General features: G+C 42.9%; 2 protein-coding genes across 5 annotated transcripts; both read left to right on the top strand.

The window, feature by feature from the left end:
* The first annotated feature begins 880 nt into the window (after positions 1–880).
* Positions 881–19,732, top strand: LOC117760561. Its single transcript, XM_034583684.1, has 31 exons — positions 881–1,013; positions 1,127–1,199; positions 1,293–1,694; positions 1,831–1,935; positions 2,193–2,384; positions 2,514–2,705; positions 2,829–3,014; positions 3,475–3,660; positions 3,769–3,985; positions 4,072–4,244; positions 4,337–4,469; positions 4,575–4,624; positions 8,446–8,841; positions 9,711–9,751; positions 11,324–11,402; positions 11,479–11,865; positions 11,951–12,058; positions 12,155–12,346; positions 13,435–13,620; positions 13,751–13,936; positions 14,026–14,211; positions 14,338–14,523; positions 14,630–14,702; positions 15,027–15,139; positions 15,847–16,032; positions 17,017–17,202; positions 17,309–17,494; positions 17,913–18,101; positions 18,178–18,366; positions 19,017–19,136; positions 19,241–19,732. Exons 1-31 carry the CDS (start codon positions 1,011–1,013, stop codon positions 19,303–19,305), a joined length of 5,166 nt encoding a protein of 1,721 aa, XP_034439575.1. The 5' UTR covers positions 881–1,010; the 3' UTR covers positions 19,306–19,732.
* Positions 8,217–10,734, top strand: LOC117760013 (L-selectin-like). Of its 4 annotated transcripts, XM_034582675.1 has the most exons (7): positions 8,217–8,339; positions 8,446–8,841; positions 8,921–9,025; positions 9,711–9,890; positions 10,052–10,141; positions 10,235–10,256; positions 10,375–10,734. In XM_034582675.1, the coding sequence occupies exons 1-7, from the start codon at positions 8,267–8,269 to the stop codon at positions 10,418–10,420; spliced, it is 912 nt and encodes a 303-aa protein (XP_034438566.1). In that variant the 5' UTR covers positions 8,217–8,266; the 3' UTR covers positions 10,421–10,734. The 4 variants fall into 4 exon arrangements, with proteins under 4 accessions (XP_034438566.1, XP_034438564.1, XP_034438565.1 ...); XM_034582673.1 differs by having other exon boundaries at positions 10,052–10,256; XM_034582674.1 differs by lacking the exon at positions 10,375–10,734 and having other exon boundaries at positions 10,235–10,366.
* Positions 19,733–21,563: the final 1,831 nt, after the last annotated feature.

The following is a 21,563-nucleotide window of genomic DNA, read 5'->3' as shown; positions in this document are numbered from 1 at the left end:
TATGCTTGTGTGAACATATCTTCCCGAAGAAACTTATCATTATTCTTGTTTCCTGCAGTTTACATTTTCTTTTTACACAAGTGCTATAATTTGCCAAACTTTTAAGTACATTATCGGAACATTACCACATTTCTAAAAAGCATTCATCATTTAAATCATTTTCTTAAGTAAAAACATTTAATATTTATGTTATGATGATGGCTATTGATTAATGTATAGTTGATTTGTTATGTGATTTGTTAAAAGAAAGTAAACCAAAAAAATATGGCCATCTGTATTGTTCTTTGGATTAAACTGAACTAAGTATTAGCAGCATCAAAATTAAAAGCACTCATTAGATATGATAGCCCTAATGATGTGAAACATAATTATATCATTTATATCATTTCAGTACTGGTACTGTTACATTAATGTGTAAACAGTTGAAGATGAGTGATCTGGAGTCACTTCTAATTAATTAGAGAATACATTAATGTAAAACAAAGCATCACATTTCATAATTATGTGTTTCGGATGTAAAATTCATATTTTAAACTGTAAAGGTCAAATAAAGGCATTGTAAAAGTAAAGCATATAGAATTTCCCTCTGCAATGTGATAGCATAAATACTAAAGTAATGTCCAACTGAAATATAATTAAATGTAGTACTAATTGTAGTAAATAGTAGTAAATATATTTACTCTCCACTTGTAACAACATCAACATTAATGATGAAAATTGCCTTTTTAACAGGCGATTCTACTTGAAAAGGAATTTTTGGTTTCATAGTGAGAAAATACAAAACAGAGAGGGAAAGTTTCCAAGTCCCCCGGTGGGATGGGGTAGTGGTGGAGTGGGTGAGGGGATTTCCTGATTGTGATGAAAGGTTCCAGGAAACCTAGAGCAGGCCAATGAAGTGTATAAAAGCCGGTGCCTCTGCACATCTAACTCAGAACCATCTCATCCTCACACACACTGAGAATAATTAGATACTATAAGTCTTCAGTAGGTCATTAGAACTATCACTTAAAATGGTGAGTGCAGATGTATCTATTTAAATGCAGGGGTCTTAGTGCAAATCATTTAAGGGTTTGCTTTGTTGTCAACGAATTTATCCTAATGCAACATTTTTACTTAATTTTTACAGGAGTTCTGCTTTGGATTATTTCAGACACGTGGATCCAAGATCTCATGGACCAGCCAGATGCTTCTTTGTTCAAGTATGTAAATTAAATGCAAAGAAGAATCTTTGCTCTCCTACTTGCAACTTTTTACTAGCGTAGAATCTAATATCTTCTTTCGTCTGTCCTCAGTGCTGTGCATGTGGACTACTGTGGAGAGCTGGTCTTACTTCTACTCCAACACCACTATGGATTGGGAGCAAGCTAGATCCTGGTGCAGGGAGAACTACACGGACATGGTGGCCATCCAGAACCAGGACGAGATCGGGCATCTCAACGCCTGGCTGCCCAGGGCACCCACTTACTACTGGATTGGGATCCGCAAGATCGACAATGTCTGGACCTGGGTGGGCACCAACAAGCCTCTGACAGCAGAAGCAACCAACTGGGCACAGGGTGAACCAAACAACGGCAAGCAGGGGCGTTCCGGGAAGAGGGAGGACTGTGTGGAGATGTACATAAAGAGGGAGATGCAGACAGGCAAGTGGAATGATGAGCAGTGCAGCAAACAGAAGACCGCTCTGTGCTACACAGGTGAGCAAACGTTTGGACTCAAAGGAAATGTAACAGTCCATTGATTCAACAGTTGTATAGGATTTACTGATGTTGTGGTAAAAGAAAAGCTCAGAGAAATACGCAGGGTATGTAAAAGTGCTTCTTCTTTCCCCAGCGGCCTGTAAGAATGACTCATGTCGCTATGGAGACTGCGTGGAAACCATCAACAGCCACACGTGCGCTTGTTTCGATGGCTTTTATGGAGAGAAGTGTGAAGAGGGTAAGAAAATACAATGATGATGTTTCATGTTGATGTTTTAAAAGTCACTTAAGTAAGTAAAGTAAAGTATTTAATGTAGCACCCTTCTCTGACCAAACTCACCAAGTGTTTTACATCCTTAGAATAACACCAGAAAGTAGCATCACACAATAAATGTATGCAATAAAAAACTGTGAAAAACACGAAAAAGACAATAAACATGCACAGATTTACAGTTAAGAGTTGATATTTAATTGTCTTATTTTCTCTGTTGGCAGTTGTTAAGTGTGAACAAATGGAGGTGACTGTCCCTTCTAAAGGAAGTGTCAACTGCACTCACAAGTATGGAAACTTCTCCTTCGACTCATCGTGCGAGTATTCCTGTGAGGAAGGATACGAGCTGAGTATGTCGAGACCCCTGAGATGCACTGGCTCCAAAGAGTGGTCGGAGCAGCCTCCTACATGTGAAGGTGAGTTGAGCTGTATTGCAAAGCTCTAAAAAAAAAAAAAAAAACTTAAATATGTAACAACACCCAGAGAAACAGAGTTTTATTTTCACTGGTGTAATGTGTTTTTTTCGGTGGCCTTGTCATTCGCAGCGGTCCAGTGTCCGGAGCTGACTCGTCCTGAAGGAGGATCCATGAATTGCTTCACTCCTCTGGGCCCCTCGAGGTACCAGTCCACCTGTGTGTTTGCCTGTGACGAGGGCTACGTCCAAGCTGGTTCCTCCTCTGACACTCTGCAATGTGAGGCATCAGGACGGTGGAATGCCTCGCAGCCGTCTTGTGTTGGTACGCTCACATATTTCTTTTATTGCCTCCGTTGTTTGTTTTTACAAAGGAAAAGCTGTGTGATCTTAAGTTGTTACATGAGGCTGCTTATTGACCTCCGCTCTTGCACCTCTGTCTTTGCAGCTGTGCAGTTACCTGCTCGCCCGACGCTGGAGAATGGCTTTGTCAGCTGTGGACCCACAGATATGAAGTTCATCTACAGAAACACCTGCAGCTTCAGCTGCGGCCCTGGCTACCACCTGGTGGGACTGAACACGGTGACATACACATCAGCGGCTGATTGGGGTGAAAACATTCCTCGCTGTGAAGGTGAGGGTGCTCTTTAAATGTAATCTAATCAGTGATGGATCTAGGATAGAGGGCCCCTTTATGGCCCCTGATATAGAAAATTCTTGATTCTTGATTCAGTAAGATTAACATTTAAGTCATTCCTTGTTCACCGTTTGCTATATTGCTTTGAGCAAAGCCACACATCATTGAATATGGTTTGAAAATAATTTTTCAAGCACATTGTGTTCTTCAATAAAGCTTAGGAAAAAAAATTTCTAAAATAATTTTCATATTAATTGTTAGTATTGTTTGTAAGTGACTAGTTTATTTAAAAATACATAAATAAATGAAAATGAATGACAGGACTGGGGCACTTAGCCAGTTAGATTGATCCGCCCCTGAATCCAACACCCTTAAAGTGATTGAGAGCATTCTTTTTCTGTTCCTTTGTGACAACCAAGTTAAATGTACTTTTTTTTAATTTTTTTTACGCTGTTAGCAATCACATGTCAGGATCCAGAGGGAGCTCCTCACCTGATCACCACGTGCAGCAGCTCTTCCTCTGAGCTGCGGCTAGGCTCCACCTGCAGCTTCGACTGTGGAGCCGGCTTTGTGCTGCAGGGAGCAGACACCGTGCTGTGTTCTGATGACGGGCGGTGGAGTGGAGCCATACCTACCTGCAAAGGTATGGAAGCATATTATCACACATATCTCTACATACAGCACCACATACACTGAGCTTTTTCTCAGCCTACTTGTACAAGTCGTGACGTCTCTTTCACTTCTTTCGTAGCAATGGAATGTCCTGCCCCCGAGATTCCAACAAGTGGCCGCATCAGCTGCAGCCTCCCTCTGTCTTCACCTGCTTCTCCCGAGACCCCCCATCCACTTGGTATGGTCTGCACTTTTACCTGTGACGAAGGCCACGAGTTGGAAGGTGCTCCCAGCATGGAGTGTGAGGATCCAGGCCAGTGGACCTCCTCACCACCCACGTGCACAGGTATCAATATGTAGCCTTTTTATCTGCTCCTTTTGTCGTTTTGACGTGGTCACAAAATGAGATGTGGCTAAATTATTCTTCTCCATCAGCTCTAAGGTGCCCGTTGCTCGAGGCTCCAGAAAATGGTGACATCAACTGCTCAAACAGCGAGCTTGTGTTCAACTCTCAGTGCTCCTTCACGTGCACCCCAGAATACTCCCTGGATGGGCATGAGCTGCTGAACTGTGATCGCCATGGCAACTGGACTGGGGAGAGACCCACCTGCCAAGGTAAAAAAAACTCAAGAATTTTTAATAAGAAATTTAAAGAGAAGTTTGCATTTGAAAGGTCAAATAATTTACGTTTTGTAATGTTTCCACAGCTTCCCCATCCAAGATGAGTGCTATAACCTCTGGTGTGGCAGCAGGGGGCGCTCTGCTAAGTGGTCTGTCTCTTGTTATTTGGATCCTGAAACGACTGAAACAGAAGAAGAAAGACACATTTGAGCTGAGCAGGTTAGATGAGCATTCACTTTTCTAAAGCCATGTTTTGTTTTTTTTTCTCATAAAAAGTTAGTTAAATTGCAGTGCTCATCCTCTTTTGTTTGTCTTTTCTCACAGTAACTCCGACATAGAGGCCCCTCCCCAGGTCTACAAAAACAGCTTTGACAGTCTCATATAGAGATACACTCAGGATCTTCAGGGGCAACTAAGGACAACGATAGGCTGTGTGTCTTTAACTTATCTGTATGTGAGTCACCGAACATAGTAATGTCCTCAATGTGAATCCTCTTTGTTTGTATAAAGCTTGTTTGAGTTTGATAACAGGAAAACCCCAGTATGTCAAAGCTATCAGTGGTGAGAAGAAATGTTTTCTTTAGAACTTTGCATTCATTTCAATGAGTTTTGGTAATGTTGTTCAGACATGTACAGTAAATCCTCCCAGGGGGGATTCTATATAGAGCATATTGTTCGGCAGCTTTATGTACATGATGGAAATATGCTTCTATTCATGTTATTGCAAGTGTTACATAACATTGTGAGTGTGGTTGGACTGCTGTGTTATTGCCGACCCGTGAATACTTTTCTATATTGATTCCAGTATTTATATACTATTTATTTAATGCATTTGAACTGTTAATAAATATTTATGTATCGACCTTATTCGTGTGTTGCTTTTTAATAGATATATTTGGGTCACATGATGAGAAACCTTCAATGTGAGGATGACGATGTGCAGCGTCAGTAAACTATAAATTCGTGGGAGCTAGAGTTAGAGCTTCAGGTGTCACATAATGATGCATTCAAAAGCTTTCTCAAGTGCAAACCCCGTGCTAAGTAGAAATCATACAGGCCTCAACTGAGACAACACCAAGTGACACAAGATACTCACTTAAGCAAATAGTTTAATCCTTGTGGATTTATTAAGTGTGATGACTGTATTTCTATATTATTGTTCTGTATTTTGTCATTTATGTTGTTTAATTTTTATGCTCATATAGATCGATGAGTCTAAAATAAAGCTAAATAAATTCACAATCAGAATTCTTTTATTGGCCAAGTATATTTTCACATACAGGAAATTGACTTGGTGTGGTTGGTGCATAGGACATAAAACAACAATATATACAAGTAGACAAAGCATTAACTGAAAATTGGCAAAAGAGCAAATATTAACAAATAGCGAAAAATAAAAATAAGAGACCAATGTTTTATGAAATAGAACAATAGTTAACTCTCCACTACTATGACCTAAATGACCTGTGATACAAATATAAATTGCTGTGTTCAAGTAGAGCTATCAAGTCTGCACACAAGACACCAACCTACAGTGCATCTGGAAAGTATTCACATTTTGTTATGTTACAGCCTTATTCCAAAAATGGATTAAATTCATTTTTTCCCTCAAAATTCTACATACAATAACCCATAATGACAAAGTGAAAAAGGTTTGTTTAAAATGTTTGCAAATTTATTAAAAATAAAGAACAAAAATACAACATGTACATAAGTATTCACAGCCTTTGCTCAATACTTTGTTGAAGCACCTTTGGCAGCAATTACAGCTTCAAGTCTTTTTGAGTATGATGCTACAAGCTTGGCACACCTATTTTTGGGCAGTTTCTCCCAATCTTTGTTTCATCAGACCAGAGAATTTTGTTTCTCATGGTCTGAGAGTCCTTCAGGTGCCTTTTGGCAAACTCCAGGCGTGCTGTCATGAGCCTTTTACTGAGGAGTGGCTTCCGTCTGGCCACTCTACCATACAGGCCTGATTGGTGGAGTGCTGCAGAGATCGTTGTCCTTCTGGAAGGTTCTCCTCTCTTCACAGTGCAACGCTGGAGCTCTGTCAGAGTGACCATCGGGTTCTTGGTCACCTCCCTGACTAAGGCCCTTCTCCCCCGATCGCTCAGTTTGGCCGGGCGGCCAGCTCTAGGAAGCGTCCTGGTGGTTCCAAACTTCTTGCATTTACGGATGATAGAGGCCACTGTGCTCATTGGGACCGTCAATGCTGCAGACATGTTTCTGTACCCTTCCCCAGATCTGTGCCTCAATACAGTCCTGTCTCGGAGGTCTACAGACAGTTCCTTGGACTTCATGGCTTGGTTTGTGCTCTGACATGCACTGTCAACCGAGGGACCTTATATAGACGGTGTGTGCCTTTCCAAATCCTGTCCAATCAACTGAATTTACCAGAGGTGGACTCCAATCAAGTTGTAGAAACATCTCAAGGATGATCAGTGGATACAGGATGCACCTGAGCTAAATTTTGAGTGTCATGGCAAAGGCTGTGAATACTTACGTTTTTTATTTTTAATAAATTTGCAAAATTTTCCCCAATTTTTTTTTCACTTTGTCATTATGGGTTATTGTGTGTAGAATTTTGAGGGGAAAAATGAATTTAATCCATTTTGGAATAAGGCTGTAACATAACAAAATGTGGAAAAAGTGAAGCTGTGAATACTTTCCAGATGCACTGTATACCCACACATTTACGCTGACATCACAGGATATCATGCGTTTTCTTTAAGGGTCAAGGAATAACCTTTTCCGAACACAGCACAGACCTCTAATCTGTCTCAGCCACCGCCCCCCATTACCATGGCAAGAGAGAGCATAATAACGGTGAGATATATCTGAGCCAGGAAGGCAAATATTGATTGCCTTCCTGATTGGTCTGATCTGTTTAAAAGATTAATCACCATTGTTTTAACCTTCATGAATTCCGGATTAGATAAAAAGAGTTTCTTGCTCAGCAAAGCAGAGAAGAGCAGGCTGTGGTGTGGCATGAGCGCACAAGGAAGGGAAAAACACTGCACCGAAGACAAACGCCGGCGAGCAGCAAGGCACACAGGACACCTGGGCAAAGCGGGGGAAAAACACGGGTAAGTCACTTTAACAAAACAAGAACACCGAAAAAAAAACAAAAACAAGGACCGCACTACCAAACTAGACGGCATTATCTGGCAGAGCAGTGGAGTCCAGACCAGGCTTTTATGGGGAGGTTGATGAGTGAGTGAGAGCAGGTGTGCCTTGTCTGTTGCAGAGGAGAAGCCAGGCACACACATGACCTGCAGGGGAAGAACACAGAAATACAACAAAACCAAAATAAACACAGAATCAACACAGTGACAAAATGGTTGAAGGATTTGTTGAATTCATTACAAGTCGGGACGCAGAGCAGCAATGTCACAAAAAAAAAAGTGAAAAGGCGTCACTCCATGGAGCCATGTACGGACAGGGAATCAGCCATTTTGGGCACAGTCTTGCTTTTGGTCCCAAAGCACGGATGGTTAAAAAAAATATATTTTCTTAATGTTGGCTCCAATATTCCCTTGTGACTCTCATTAAATGATTTTAATTTGAAATGAGTAATTGTTTTTCTTGTTTGTGTTCCCTTTCATGGGTTATTTCCATGCATGACTGAAAAAAAAATATTTCCCAAAAGCTGTGCTCAAGTATAATACGTCATTTAGCCAGTCGTTCAGTCAATCAGTCATCACACACATTCATGCTGCACAGTAAACATCCAGGTATTCTCCAATAATGTTGGACTGAGTCGCCTGAGAGAAATATAAAAGTCTCACACTGATCCCTGATTTGCACCAAACTTTACTTCACTTACTGGCTGCTGTGGTTTAAAGATTGATGTAAGGGGGAAAAATATGATTTTACTTTAATTGAACAATTTATAAAATAATTCAGTACTTCATTGCTGGGTAAGTGATTAATTTCTTCTTCTTCTTCTTCTTCTTCTTCTTCTTCTTCTTCTTCTTCTTCTTTTTCTTCTCCTTGTTCTTCTTCACCTGTTTTTTATGATGATATTCACTGCTACTTTTTTTCTTGACTTGAAGCTGAAAATGCAGTGGACTCTAATCCTCCTTCTTGGTGAGTATTAGTTTAAACAGCAAAATGTTGTTTATTGACAGGAAACATGACAAAACTGTGCATGAACTCTTTCTAATTGGATAGTTTCGTCATATTGTCCTATCAGGTAGCTCCTTGGCTGAAACTACTTGGGGCTGGACGTACCACTACTCAAAGAAAACCATGACCTGGGCCAAGGCTCGGCAGTACTGCATGACCAATTACACAGACATGGTGGTCTTCCAAAGCCAGGAGGAGAATGACTATCTCGTCTCCCTGCTGCCAAACAGAACTGGGACTCCATATTATTGGATTGGAATCACCAAAACCCACATGAATGAAACCTGGACCTGGCTGGGCAACAACAGCACGTGGATCGGCAACGGGTCGTGGGCAGAGAAAGAGCCCAACAACAACCACAGCACAGAGTTTTGTGTGGAGATCTACATCAATATAGGCGAACGACGAGGGAAGTGGAATGATGAGAAATGCTCCAATAAGAAATATCCCGTTTGTTACCAAGGTAGAAAAACTGATGGTTTTGTCGGTTGTTGCAGTTTCAAAAGTGGAAGAGGATTTAGTGTTGAACCTTTTCTTGACAGCCCAGTGTAACGAAACAGCATGCGGCCGAGGAACATGTCGGGAGACTATCAACAGCATAACCTGCCACTGTGAACCTGGATTTAAAGGAGACAGGTGCCAAACAGGTGAGAGGAGTGAGCTCTTTAAAAAACGTGTTAATAAAGGATAGCCTGTGCAAAAAAATGTATCTCAAAGAAGAAATATCTAATTACAGAATGTAAGTTAATCAATCGAAACATGTGTATTATAATATATTGTGTTATGATTATCTAATAAAAATGTTGTTTACCCATTTTAAGAAATGTCTGTAACCAACATTTTCATCTCTGCTTTTTTCAGAATTCTTAAACAATACACAACTTATGCTAACCAGTGCTAACCAGTGCTAACGTGTGCGTAGTGTAATTACATCCAACCATGTTTAGGGTTGCTAAGCTATGACTGGACGATTGTTTCTCAGGGGAGAGGTTTAGTGAATGGTCCATGTTCACCTCAGCTCTGTTGATTTTAAAGTCTGCTACTTCACTAGTTTATCTCATTATGTGATGACAGGCAGACTTTTTCTTGAGAATTCTATCTATTATTCTGCAGAATATCCTCTCCCCTGGCTCCCTTAGTTGACATTGAGCCTTAACACGGCCGTCATCAACCCCTTCATCTGTTTCCTCTGTTTCCTTAGGCCAGGCTGAGGATCCTGTTCAAGTACTGATCAAAATACTAACATCAGCATGTATCTGCACCCCAAACAATAGAGTTCTGAAACATTACATAACTGCATCCCTATTAAACTTTAACCTGTTTGCCCCACAGCGGTGGAATGTCCCCATCTGCCCCAGAGTGATAACGGAGACGTAAGCTGCTCAGAGGGAAACCAGACATTTAACTCAACCTGTCAACTAAAATGCCATCTCGGCTTCATGCTGACGGGGTTATCAACCATTACCTGCGGGGCCAATGCGGTCTGGAGTGGCCCAAGACCTACTTGCAGAAGTAATTATCTTAAATTTATAAGTTTTTTAAAATATCTTAAAATAAGAATAAAATACATCAAAACCAAGGGTATTATATAGTTGCAGAAGTACTGTCTTGTTTAGAAAAATATCTTTCAGCTATTGTGTGACATATTAAGACGTGTGTTTGACTTTTCTCAGGCTATAAACATGCTCTTTTAGCTGTGGTTGGGTGTGGCGCCCTCTCAGCCGTCTGCTGCGTCTGTTGTTGCTGGATGAAACGCAGAAAAAGTCAGTGTTTCTCAACTACTCTCAATAGAAATCCGAGATGCAATGCAATCTTATTGCAACACTTCAACCTGTTTGTCTGTTCATTTCTTGCAGGGAAGACACATGCCCAACGAAGGTCAGTGTTGAAATACGACATATTTGTACAAAGCAGTTCCACCCATTTGTGATCTTCAGGATTTAGAAAGTTGATTTACAAACATAAGAGTAACTCTGAATCTGCTTGTTGTTCATAGGCAGCCTGAAGAAGTGACATGTCCATCCAGTGAGGTGCACGGATAAAGGAACCTTGTGTGTGTCTTATTAAAGTAGATATACAATGACCCAAATGCAGTTACTCATATTAATTATATTACACTTTTAATAAATAACACTGCAGTCACTGGCTGCACATGCTATATGCAGAGATGTGTTGGATTAGCAAGTTAAATATACTGTATTTTAAAACTTGATTTGAATATAGAGCGTAAATAGTTTGTTTATGTGATAGTTTATCAGGTCATGTGTATGTAACCTCTTAACATGCTTTAAATAACATTAGAGTCAAATTTCTGCTGTATCTTTGTTAAATATAAATGTTTGAATTAAATAAAATACTTTCTAAACATTTGTATTAGTGTGTATATATATATATATATATATATATATATATATATATATATGTGTGTGTGTGTACGTGTTTGTGTGCATGTGTTGTCCCAGTATTACCCCTGTAAGGGGGACCTATATCTGTTTACACAGTCAACTTCCCCATCTTGAAATTCATTACATTTTAAAGTGAGTATCTGTTTTTAGTTTAGGTTTAGATTTAGGATTAGGATTCGATTATGGTTATGGTTAAGGTTACGGTTAAGGTTACAGTTAGGGTTAGGAAATAAATGTGAGTGTGTGTGTGTGTGTGTGTGTGTGTGTGTGTGTGTGTGTGTGTGTGTGTGTGTGTGTGTGTGTGTGTGTGTGTGTGTGTGTGTGTGTGTGTGTGTGTGTGTGTGTTTCCGGAGTGTTATGGGTGGCAGAGTGATAACAGGAAGTTCTGGTAAAAGTGATATTACAAAATCATTGACTCACTCCCTGGAGGACAATTAATACATGAGTGACTGGACACAGACCAAATGGTAAGACCTGTGAATTCTCTCATACATTTACACAATTCAATTGTGAAAACAATTTAATATCTTTTTATTTCAGATGTCTCAAGAATCAGTTGATATTCGACAAAGTCTGCATCACAGGGTGCTGATAGCTGCATTGATTGTCTTTACCCAAGGTAGGTTTGCATAATCTGGCAGGCTCCAAACTCTTTGCTCAACCAGTTCACTTTAGTTTATTCATCCATATCTTAGACCTGAGCAGCGGAGGAGGAGCACAGGCATGGACCTACAACTACAGCATCACTCCAAACCGGAGGTGGCTGCAGGCCAGCCAGTGGTGTCAGGAGCACTTCACAGACATGGTGACCATCCAGAGCCAGGAGGAGATGGACTTCATCAACAAACTGCTGCCGTATAACGCAAAATATTACTGGATAGGCGTCCACAGAGTGGATGGAGTGTGGATAAGGGTGGGGACCAATGAGACTGTCCCAGAAGACGCCCAGAACTGGGCACCAGAGGAGCCGGATAGCATAGTGGGTCAGGACTGTGTGGAGATTTATTTTAAGAGGGATAAAGACATAGGTATGTGGAACAATGAGAAGTGCAGAACCAAGAAGGGAACTGTCTGCTACTCAGGTAAACCACTTAAAATCGTGTTTGACATCAACACATGTACTGACTCTTATCATAGCATGTAAGATTTCTGTCTGTTTGTTTGTAGCCTCTTGTACACAGGATTCCTGCAGTGCACATGCAGAGTGTGTGGAGACTATAGGGAACTATACCTGCCAGTGCCATCTTGGTTTCCATGGCCCACGCTGTGAAGAGGGTCAGCAAACAGTCGTAATATTAAAACCAGTCACGGTCAATAATTGCTATTTCAGATGTTAGACACAAGGAAAATAATTTTCACGGCCTCTTGTAGTTGAACAGTGTCCAGCTCTGAACCACACCAACAGCAGTGGAGGTCGAATGAACTGCAGCGACCCCATCGCATCTTATAGCTACAACTCCACCTGTGAGGTCAGGTGTGACGAAGGCTATGAGCTCAGTGGAGACGGCCACATACGCTGTGACCACACCGGCCAGTGGACAGCCAGTGTCCCAGCATGCACAGGTAAAATGATTGTTTTTTTTTTACCTTGAATTGATAAATATGACCAAAAGAAGGATTAAACGTACAAGATGTGTCTCAATTCAGGGGCTGCATCCTTCAGAGGCTGCCTTTAAAGACTGTTTGCATCACAGCAGCACAACTAGACTGTATCATTTCAAAGGCTCCTTCAAATGTGGCTGACAGATGCATACCTTCCATCCAACGGGTGGATCCTTCCTGGCCCAGCCTATCCCAGGATTCATTGCGCTTCAGTGATGAACTGTTTTTCAAACAGATAATGGCGCCAGCAAGCGACAAGACGTCTGATGCTTGAGTATCAGAGTTCAACTCAACTGAACAACTGTAAACATGTTAAAAAAATCAAGGGGTATTATCTCGTCATTACTATGTGACAAGAGTAGGGCAGGACAAGCTGGTGATGTTCACGGAAATCTTATGCAGACCAGACCGTCTCGTTTCAGTTTGACCAACAAAGACCACCTCTTTCAGAGGAAGCAGTATGGGGCCCTTGAAATGAGACACAGCTCTAGTTTGGTGACTTTTAGGCAGCGTGGGATCATGAGAGTTGCGGATGAAAAGCAGATATGATGCAATTAAAAGGGAACAAAATGAAACGTCCATTTACCCTGAACAAGTCTACAAAATACAGATCATGAGTCTAGTCGTTTTTAGACATTTTTATGAAAAATTATACCTTTAAACATATTTTTTATTTATTTCATAATTAAATGTGCTTGATACTTGTAAAATACTTTTCATGTGATTTTCTGTATTGCTTGGCCCCTGTTAATAGATTGAATGCAACCTTTTACTTAAACTTAACTTGCCTCAGTGTGGAGTCACATCCTGTCTCTGCGGCGCGGAGCAGGGGCAGGTCACACCTGTCAGCACTTTACTTCACACTCCTTTATATCTGCATCGTCCAAACAATACAGTGATTTACTGTCGCTGTTTTCCCTGACCATAAATCATGTCCGCGTGATTATTCATGCCACCACCTCATGCTCATGCTATGTGTATAAAAGAAGAGTTATGGGATGTTGATTTGCATTGAGTGGGCTTTGTGTTGTGTCTGTATCCCACCATAGTAAAAAAGTGCGCCCCCATTTTCTCTCCTGTCATGGGCAACGTGACATGCATGGGCACTCTGGAGTCTTTCTCCTTCGGCTCGTGGTGTGACTTCACCTGCCAGGAAGGCTACTACCTCAGCGAAAACAGCACACTCACCTGTCTGGCGTCAGGACAGTGGAGTAAACCTACACCTACATGTGCAGGTGCGACGACAGGATTTATGTGTGATTTCTATGTTTACGGAGCTTTCATTGGTTCCCTGAAAGCAACACAAGCTTTCTGAAAATTGACAAAGTTGTCCACTGATGAGTAATAATGTTATTTCTTCTTCAGTGGTGCAGTGCAACCGCCTAGAGGCTCCACCTCATGCCTCCATGCAATGTCAGGGCCCTTTGGGAGTGTACAGCTATGACTCAATATGCACTGTGCAATGTGAAGAAGGATTTGAACTGATCAGCACAAACAAGACAAAATGTTCCTCACAGGGCCACTGGAGTCACGCCCTTCCTCTCTGCCAGGGTATGAGCACACATTACTAAGTGATGAAGTACATATTAAGTATGATGAGGTTAATATAACAGGTCTTTTCTTTTATGTTGCTCCTTCAGCTAAGAGGTGCATTCCCCAAAATAAGCCCTCTCACGGCTCCCTTTCCTGTTCCGACCCAAATGGTTCCGACCGTTTTGGTTCTCGATGCACGTCGACCTGTGACGAGGGATTTCTCCTGAATGGGACGTCCAGCACTGAGTGCACCTCTCTGGGCACATGGAACGCAGACATCCCACGTTGCCTAGGTGAAGAAAATGCTTAATGTTTGCATCCTGATCTGTAGCTCGGCTGGAATGATTTATTGCACTCAGGCTCCACATTATAAAACTAACATATGTTATTGGACTGTCCCTCTCTCTGTTCCCCTCCAGCTAGAAGATGTCCCACTTTGAACTCTCCAACCAATGGCTCTTTATCCTGCTCTCGTCCCCATGGAGAATTCAGGTTTGGGTCTCGGTGCACATCAGCCTGTGAGGAGGGTTTTCTCCTGAATGGGACGGCTGACACAGAGTGCACCTCTCTGGGCACATGGAACGCAGACACCCCACTTTGCACAGGTAGAAAAACATAAATCCCTCTATTATTTGATTAGAAATCAACAGAGGAGCTGTTAATTGAATGGTTCGGTAGAATGACTGTGTGTCTTCACTGTTTGTCCCCCAGCAAAGAGATGTCCCGCTCTGAACCCTCCCTCTCATGGCTCTTTATCCTGCTCTCGTCCCCATGGAGAATTCAGGTTTGGGTCTCAGTGCACATCAGCCTGTGAGGAGGGTTTTCTCCTGAATGGGACGGATGACACAGAGTGCACCTCTCTGGGCACATGGAACGCAGACATCCCACGTTGCCAGGGTGAAGAAAATGTTGAATTTTGCATCTTGATCTGTAGCTCGGCTGGAATTTAATGGTTTATTGATTTATTGCACTCAGGCTCCACATTACAAAACTAAAATATGTTATTTGACTGTCCCTCTCTCTGTTCCCCTCCAGCTAGAAGATGTCCCACTTTGAACTCTCCAACCAATGGCTCCTTATTTTGCTCTCGTCCCCATGGAGAGTTCAGCTTTGGGTCTCGGTGCACGTCGTCCTGTGAGGAGGGTTTTGTCCTGAATGGGACGTCCAGTGCTGAGTGCACCTCTGTGGGCACATGGAACGCAGACATCCCACGTTGCCAGGGTGAAGAAAATGTTGAATTTTGCATCTTGATCGGTAGCTCAGTTGGAATTTAATGGTTTATTGATTTATTGCACTCTCTTTTCCCCTCCAGCTAGAAGATGTCCCACTCTGAACTCTCCAACCAATGGCTCCTTATCCTGCTCTCGTCCCCATGGAGAATTCAGGTTTGGGTCTCGGTGCACATCAGCCTGTGAGGAGGGTTTTCTCCTGAATGGGACGGCTGACACAGAGTGCACCTCTCTGGGCACATGGAACGCAGACACCCCACTTTGCACAGGTAGAAAAACATAAATCCCTCTATTATTTGATTAGAAATCAACAGAGGAGCTGTTAATTGAATGGTTCGGTAGAATGACTGTGTGTCTTCACTGTTTGTCCCCCAGCAAAGAGATGTCCCGCTCTGAACCCTCCCTCTCATGGCTCTTTATCCTGCTCTCGTCCCCATGGAGAATTCAGGTTTGGGTCTCAGTGCACATCAGCCTGTGAGGAGGGTTTTCTCCTGAATGGGACGGATGACACAGAGTGCACCTCTCTGGGCACATGGAACGCAGACATCCCACGTTGCCAGGGTGAAGAAAATGTTGAATTTTGCATCTTGATCTGTAGCTCGGCTGGAATTTAATGGTTTATTGATTTATTGCACTCAGGCTCCACATTACAAAACTAAAATATGTTATTTGACTGTCCCTCTCTCTGTTCCCCTCCAGCTAGAAGATGTCCCACTTTGAACTCTCCAACCAATGGCTCCTTATTTTGCTCTCGTCCCCATGGAGAGTTCAGCTTTGGGTCTCGGTGCACGTCGTCCTGTGAGGAGGGTTTTGTCCTGAATGGGACGTCCAGTGCTGAGTGCACCTCTGTGGGCACATGGAACGCAGACATCCCACGTTGCCAGGGTGAAGAAAATGTTGAATTTTGCATCTTGATCGGTAGCTCAGTTGGAATTTAATGGTTTATTGATTTATTGCACTCTCTTTTCCCCTCCAGCTAGAAGATGTCCCACTCTGAACTCTCCAACCAATGGCTCCTTATCCTGCTCTCGTCCCCATGGAGAATTCAGGTTTGGGTCTCGGTGCACATCAGCCTGTGAGGAGGGTTTTCTCCTGAATGGGACGGCTGACACAGAGTGCACCTCTCTGGGCACATGGAACGCAGACACCCCACTTTGCACAGGTAGAAAAACATAAATCCCTCTATTATTTGATTAGAAATCAACAGAGGAGCTGTTAATTGAATGGTTCGGTAGAATGACTGTGTGTCTTCACTGTTTGTCCCCCAGCAAAGAGATGTCCCGCTCTGAACCCTCCCTCTCATGGCTCTTTATCCTGCTCTCGTCCCCATGGAGAATTCAGGTTTGGGTCTCAGTGCACATCAGCCTGTGAGGAGGGTTTTCTCCTGAATGGGACGGATGACACAGAGTGCACCTCTCTGGGCACATGGAACGCAGACATCCCACGTTGCCAGGGTGAAGAAAATGTTGAATTTTGCATCTTGATCTGTAGCTCGGCTGGAATTTAATGGTTTATTGATTTATTGCACTCAGGCTCCACATTACAAAACTAAAATATGTTATTTGACTGTCCCTCTCTCTGTTCCCCTCCAGCTAGAAGATGTCCCGCTCTGAACCCTCCCTCTCATGGCTCCTTATCCTGCTCTCGTCCCCATGGAGAGTTCAGCTTTGGGTCTCGGTGCACGTCGTCCTGTGAGGAGGGTTTTCTCCTGAATGGGACGGCTGACACAGAGTGCACCTCTGTGGGCACATGGAACGCAGACATCCCACGTTGCCAGGGTGAAGAAAATGTTGAATTTTGCATCTTGATCTGTAGCTCAGTTGGAATTTAATGGTTTATTGATTTATTGCACTCTCTTTTCCCCTCCAGCTAGAAGATGTCCCACTTTGAACTCTCCAACCAATGGCTCCTTATCCTGTTCTCGTCCCCATGGAGAATTCAGGTTTGGGTCTCGGTGCACATCAGCCTGTGAGGAGGGTTTTCTCCTGAATGGGACGGCTGACACAGAGTGCACCTCTCTGGGCACATGGAACGCAGACACCCCACTTTGCACAGGTAGAAAAACATAAATCCCTCTATTATTTGATTAGAAATCAACAGAGGAGCTGTTAATTGAATGGTTCGGTAGAATGACTGTGTATCTTTACTGTTTGTCCCCCAGCAAAGAGATGTCCCGCTCTGAACCCTCCCTCTCATGGCTCTTTATCCTGCTCTAAACCTCATGGAGAATTCAGGTTTGGTTCTCGGTGCACGTCGTCCTGTGATGAGGGTTTTCTCCTGAATGGGACGTCCAGCTCTGAGTGCACCTCTCTGGGCACATGGAGCACAGACCTCCCACATTGCTTGGGTAAAAAAATTCTAAATCTGTATTTTCTTAGACAATGACTACACGTCATTTGCAAAGTAGAGCATTTAAATATCCGTCCCTCTCTGTCCACGTCGTCCTGTGAGGAGGTTTTTGCCCTAAATGTGACGGCTGACACTGAGCGCACCTCTCTGGGCACTTGGAGCAGAGGAATAGCCCACTGTCAGGGTAATAAATCAAAATATGGGTGTTGCACTTGGCAGATATTCCCTCCTGTTGTACACACCTGTCTTTTAGAATGGGATCAAATGCAATATTTGTATCATAAGCAACAGAGATATGATATTAACTTCCCATACATGGAACCAGTGCTCTATAGGAAATATTCCATTTTCCACTTTGTTTCACACAATGAGGTTTGTTTACACAGAGGCTGGCGCTCACACTTTGTTATTTACAGCACGTCCATGCCCCCTATTGGCCGAAGCTCCACAACATGGGAGGATGAACTGCAGCCATCCATACTCCACTTTCAGCTACGACTCCCACTGTGACTTTGGATGTACTGAGGGTTTCTGGCTGAGAGGAACACCCACTGTGACGTGCAGTAGCTCAGGCCACTGGAGTCGGGATCTACCCACCTGCGAGCGTGAGTGCCCACAAATGTACCAGTTTTGTTCTGGTGATCATGAAGCTGTTGGCGTAACAATTTCTGCCCTGTCCAGTTGTACAGTGTGAGGCCATCCGTGCCCTGTCTCTACCCCTGTCTGTGAACTGCTCCCACCCTCTGGGGAACTTCAGCTTTGGCTCCCAGTGTCTTTTCACCTGTAAAGACAGATTCTCCCTGAATGGCACTGAGGTGCTGCTCTGCTCGTCCACTGGGTTTTGGAGTGACGGTCTGCCAAACTGCACAGGTAAATAAAAAACGAAAACTGATTCTTTATTAACTTTTACAATAAACTGTAGTATTTTCGAAGATGATCAGTTTTTGCTTTATCACTTAATCAATCAAACAAACGTTTGTCTCATAGGGCTTAACAAGGGGTAATATCCTCTGCCCTTAACCCTCAGTATAGGTAACAAAAAGCTACGGAAAAAAAACAATAAACAGAGGTAACAAATGTAGAACCCTTAGAGAGAGTTGCATGTGAGGGATCCCTCTCCCAGGATGGACAGATGTGTAATAGATAACAAAATATATAATAAATAGCCTATTTACAACATTCATTAGAAAAGAAAGGAGAGGTGTATCAATGTTTAAAGTATTTATGCAAAAGATGAAGGGAGCAGTAATGACAATTCTAATTGTACAGTTATTATATATGTGTATGTAGGCATATTGTGTAGTTGTAATTATAATCCATCATCAGCTCCAGATCCACAATCTCCATCAGTTATTTACAAATTTTAGGGGTTGATAAACACAAATGAAATCACATCATTAATCAAACTTTTTAAAAACATGATAAAAAAAATGATGATAAAAAATAATGACAAGATATGTGCAAAATATGCAGACAGAAAAGTTAAAGACACACATTGACTGGGATTTGTATGTCTGTAGAAGATCTGCCGGTGGGGGCGGCCATGTTGATGTTCACGGGTGTCGCTGCGACCTCTTTGCTCGTGCCACTCGCCCTGATCGGACTGGCTGTGTTGATTCTGACACGATTCAAGAGAAGAGGTGAGACCTGTATTGTGAGGATGATGTGCAGTTACACAAATGCACACACAGCACATTGTGGCACACCGATCGTGTCCCTCATATTGTCGTCTGACCTTTTTCAGGAAACACAGCCAGGTCTGATGCGCCATTGTGGGAAGAAAGAGAGAATCCAGCATTTGAGTTTTGATTTTTTTTGTATTGATGCTTTTGTATTGATATGGATGTCGATTTGCTGACTCGCATACATATACATATTATTTTCTGCATGTCAATTTTATATTGTCTAAATTAATTTTAACTATATTTCCGTAGAGGCTTTGAAATAAGCCCAACAGGTTTTCTGCTCCCGTTGCTCTGTGTATTATTATTTGTAATTTTGCATTATTTTTAAATAAAAAAAAATTTCTGCAACTTCTTGCATGCTGTTTAACATTCACTATAACGTCTACCCAGAGATGCTTCAAAATTTAAATAAAAAAGAAATTACAACATATTTTGCATTAAAAGCTTTGACCTCATTCTTAGAAAGCTTAAAATCATACATAGTCAATATTGCTTTGTTCCCTGCTTGTCCCTTAAACTGTATTGTTACTTGATTTGTCAATAAATTTTAAGCATCACTCATTTTCTTTATTCATTCATTCTTGCTCAACCACACAAATTAAGCATCTGATCGGTGTTGACATACTTCAAGCAGTGTCCTGTGTGATGGGGAGACCCCGTCCTCTCGGTGCCCTCCCCAGCAGCTCTGGTTACCCACATTTGACCTCCTCCATATCGGAGCTAATGCTGCCGGGTCAGACAGAAGAGGCGGCCGAGAACCTCTGAGATCGCCAAACCTGCCGCAAAGTGTCAATTTAGCACATTTATTGGCCCGAAAGCTCCTGTCACTGAGTGGTGAGGAGGTGATCTATTATCAGTCTCAGCTCAATGTGTCACACTGGGCACAGATCCAACACTCACGGGCAAATTGCTAACCCCGCACTAACTGTACGATATTTGTCTCAAACTAAGAATCACATGGCATCATATGTAAGGGATGATATAGTCAAATTGTCTTCGGGAAGTATGAAAATCAATGGCTGTGCATCTTCCCTTTGTATCTGTGCCAATACTGCACCAGTAATAATGCCCCCACACCTTAAATATGTGCGGCAAATGGCCGCTCTTCAGCAAAGCATGTGCATCTGTCTCGGCGCTGCAACAGCATGACGCCAATTATAGCGGTTAAAAGACAGAGGGTTTGTGGTCTATGTCTGGCATGAAGGGTGCAATAAATAACCAAACTGTTGACAGGAAACTGTTTGGCTACCGTCAGAATAATAATGAGGTTATTGCTACCCGCTGCGACCGTATGATCACAGTTTGATTATTTCTCTCATCCCACCCACTGCTGCTGGCAGCCATACGTACAGTGTTGTGCCAACGCTGCACATACTCGTGCACGAGAAGGGAAAAGGCCCTGCAGGGGATCACGTTGGCTTCCTTCCTTGGTGTTTAATCTGGCTTTACTCCCTTCACCCACCTCTAAAGGTACAAGCGAATGCATTATGATACATAAGTCCGTATAAGAGTGTTGTTCCTCCCTAACACATGAGCATGCACACGTCCATATGGCAGCAGGCACTTAGAGCAGATACAGACTCAGATACAAAGGCAGACTCACACACAGTATACTCGGCTGCACCTCTGTAGCTCGGGTTGGCAGTAGCATACCACGGTGACAGACAGTTAGATTGTTCCTGACCATTGACTTGCGCTCTCTGCTCTTCAAGGTCTGATTTCATAGTGGGGAATATGAGATGGGTCCAGGAGAGGGTTCACAGCCGGGGCAAGGAGGCACTCCATACAGTGGGGCTTCATATCTCTGTGTCACCCTGGGCATTCTCCCCTGACACAGCTTTCAGCCCCTCCGTTGTCCAGAACCCCCCCGCCCCCCGCCCTGGGTTTTCTCAACCTCTCTCCCCCAGGATTCGGTGCATTCCAGCTGGGCTCTGTGCCTGGGTGGTCCCCCTCGACTGGAAGGAAGGAAAAGGCAGAAAAATGCAGCGAGGGCCTTTGACCGCGAGGAGCACAATGTGAGCGTTGATGACGGCGGCGTGGATGTGATGCTTACCTGCCACTGACCCATGCCGCTGTCACAGCCCTGTTACAATCTGATGATCCAGCCAGCAGCCAGGAGAAGATGCCTCGCTGACCCGTCACCTAGATCGGACTGATAAGCACTGAGGATGGACTGACCCAGCTCTGACCCCCTCCCCACATTAACAGATCGGCCTGTGTCACACACCTCACACTGAAGCCTCTGTATCATAACATCATTTATTGACCGGTTCATTCACGATGAACAGCACACACGCACTGTGAGAATAAATACAAATACACACCCAAACAGTTATTTACATTAAGTGATGCAGTTATTATCTCATGTTCTAACATTCAGAC

The sequence above is a fragment of the Hippoglossus hippoglossus genome, chromosome 4 (genome assembly GCF_009819705.1).
Source record: "Hippoglossus hippoglossus isolate fHipHip1 chromosome 4, fHipHip1.pri, whole genome shotgun sequence".
Classification (NCBI taxonomy): Eukaryota; Metazoa; Chordata; class Actinopteri; order Pleuronectiformes; family Pleuronectidae; genus Hippoglossus; species Hippoglossus hippoglossus.
The sequence above is the reverse complement of the archived record's forward strand: the minus strand, read 5'-3'. Positions and strand labels throughout refer to the sequence as shown.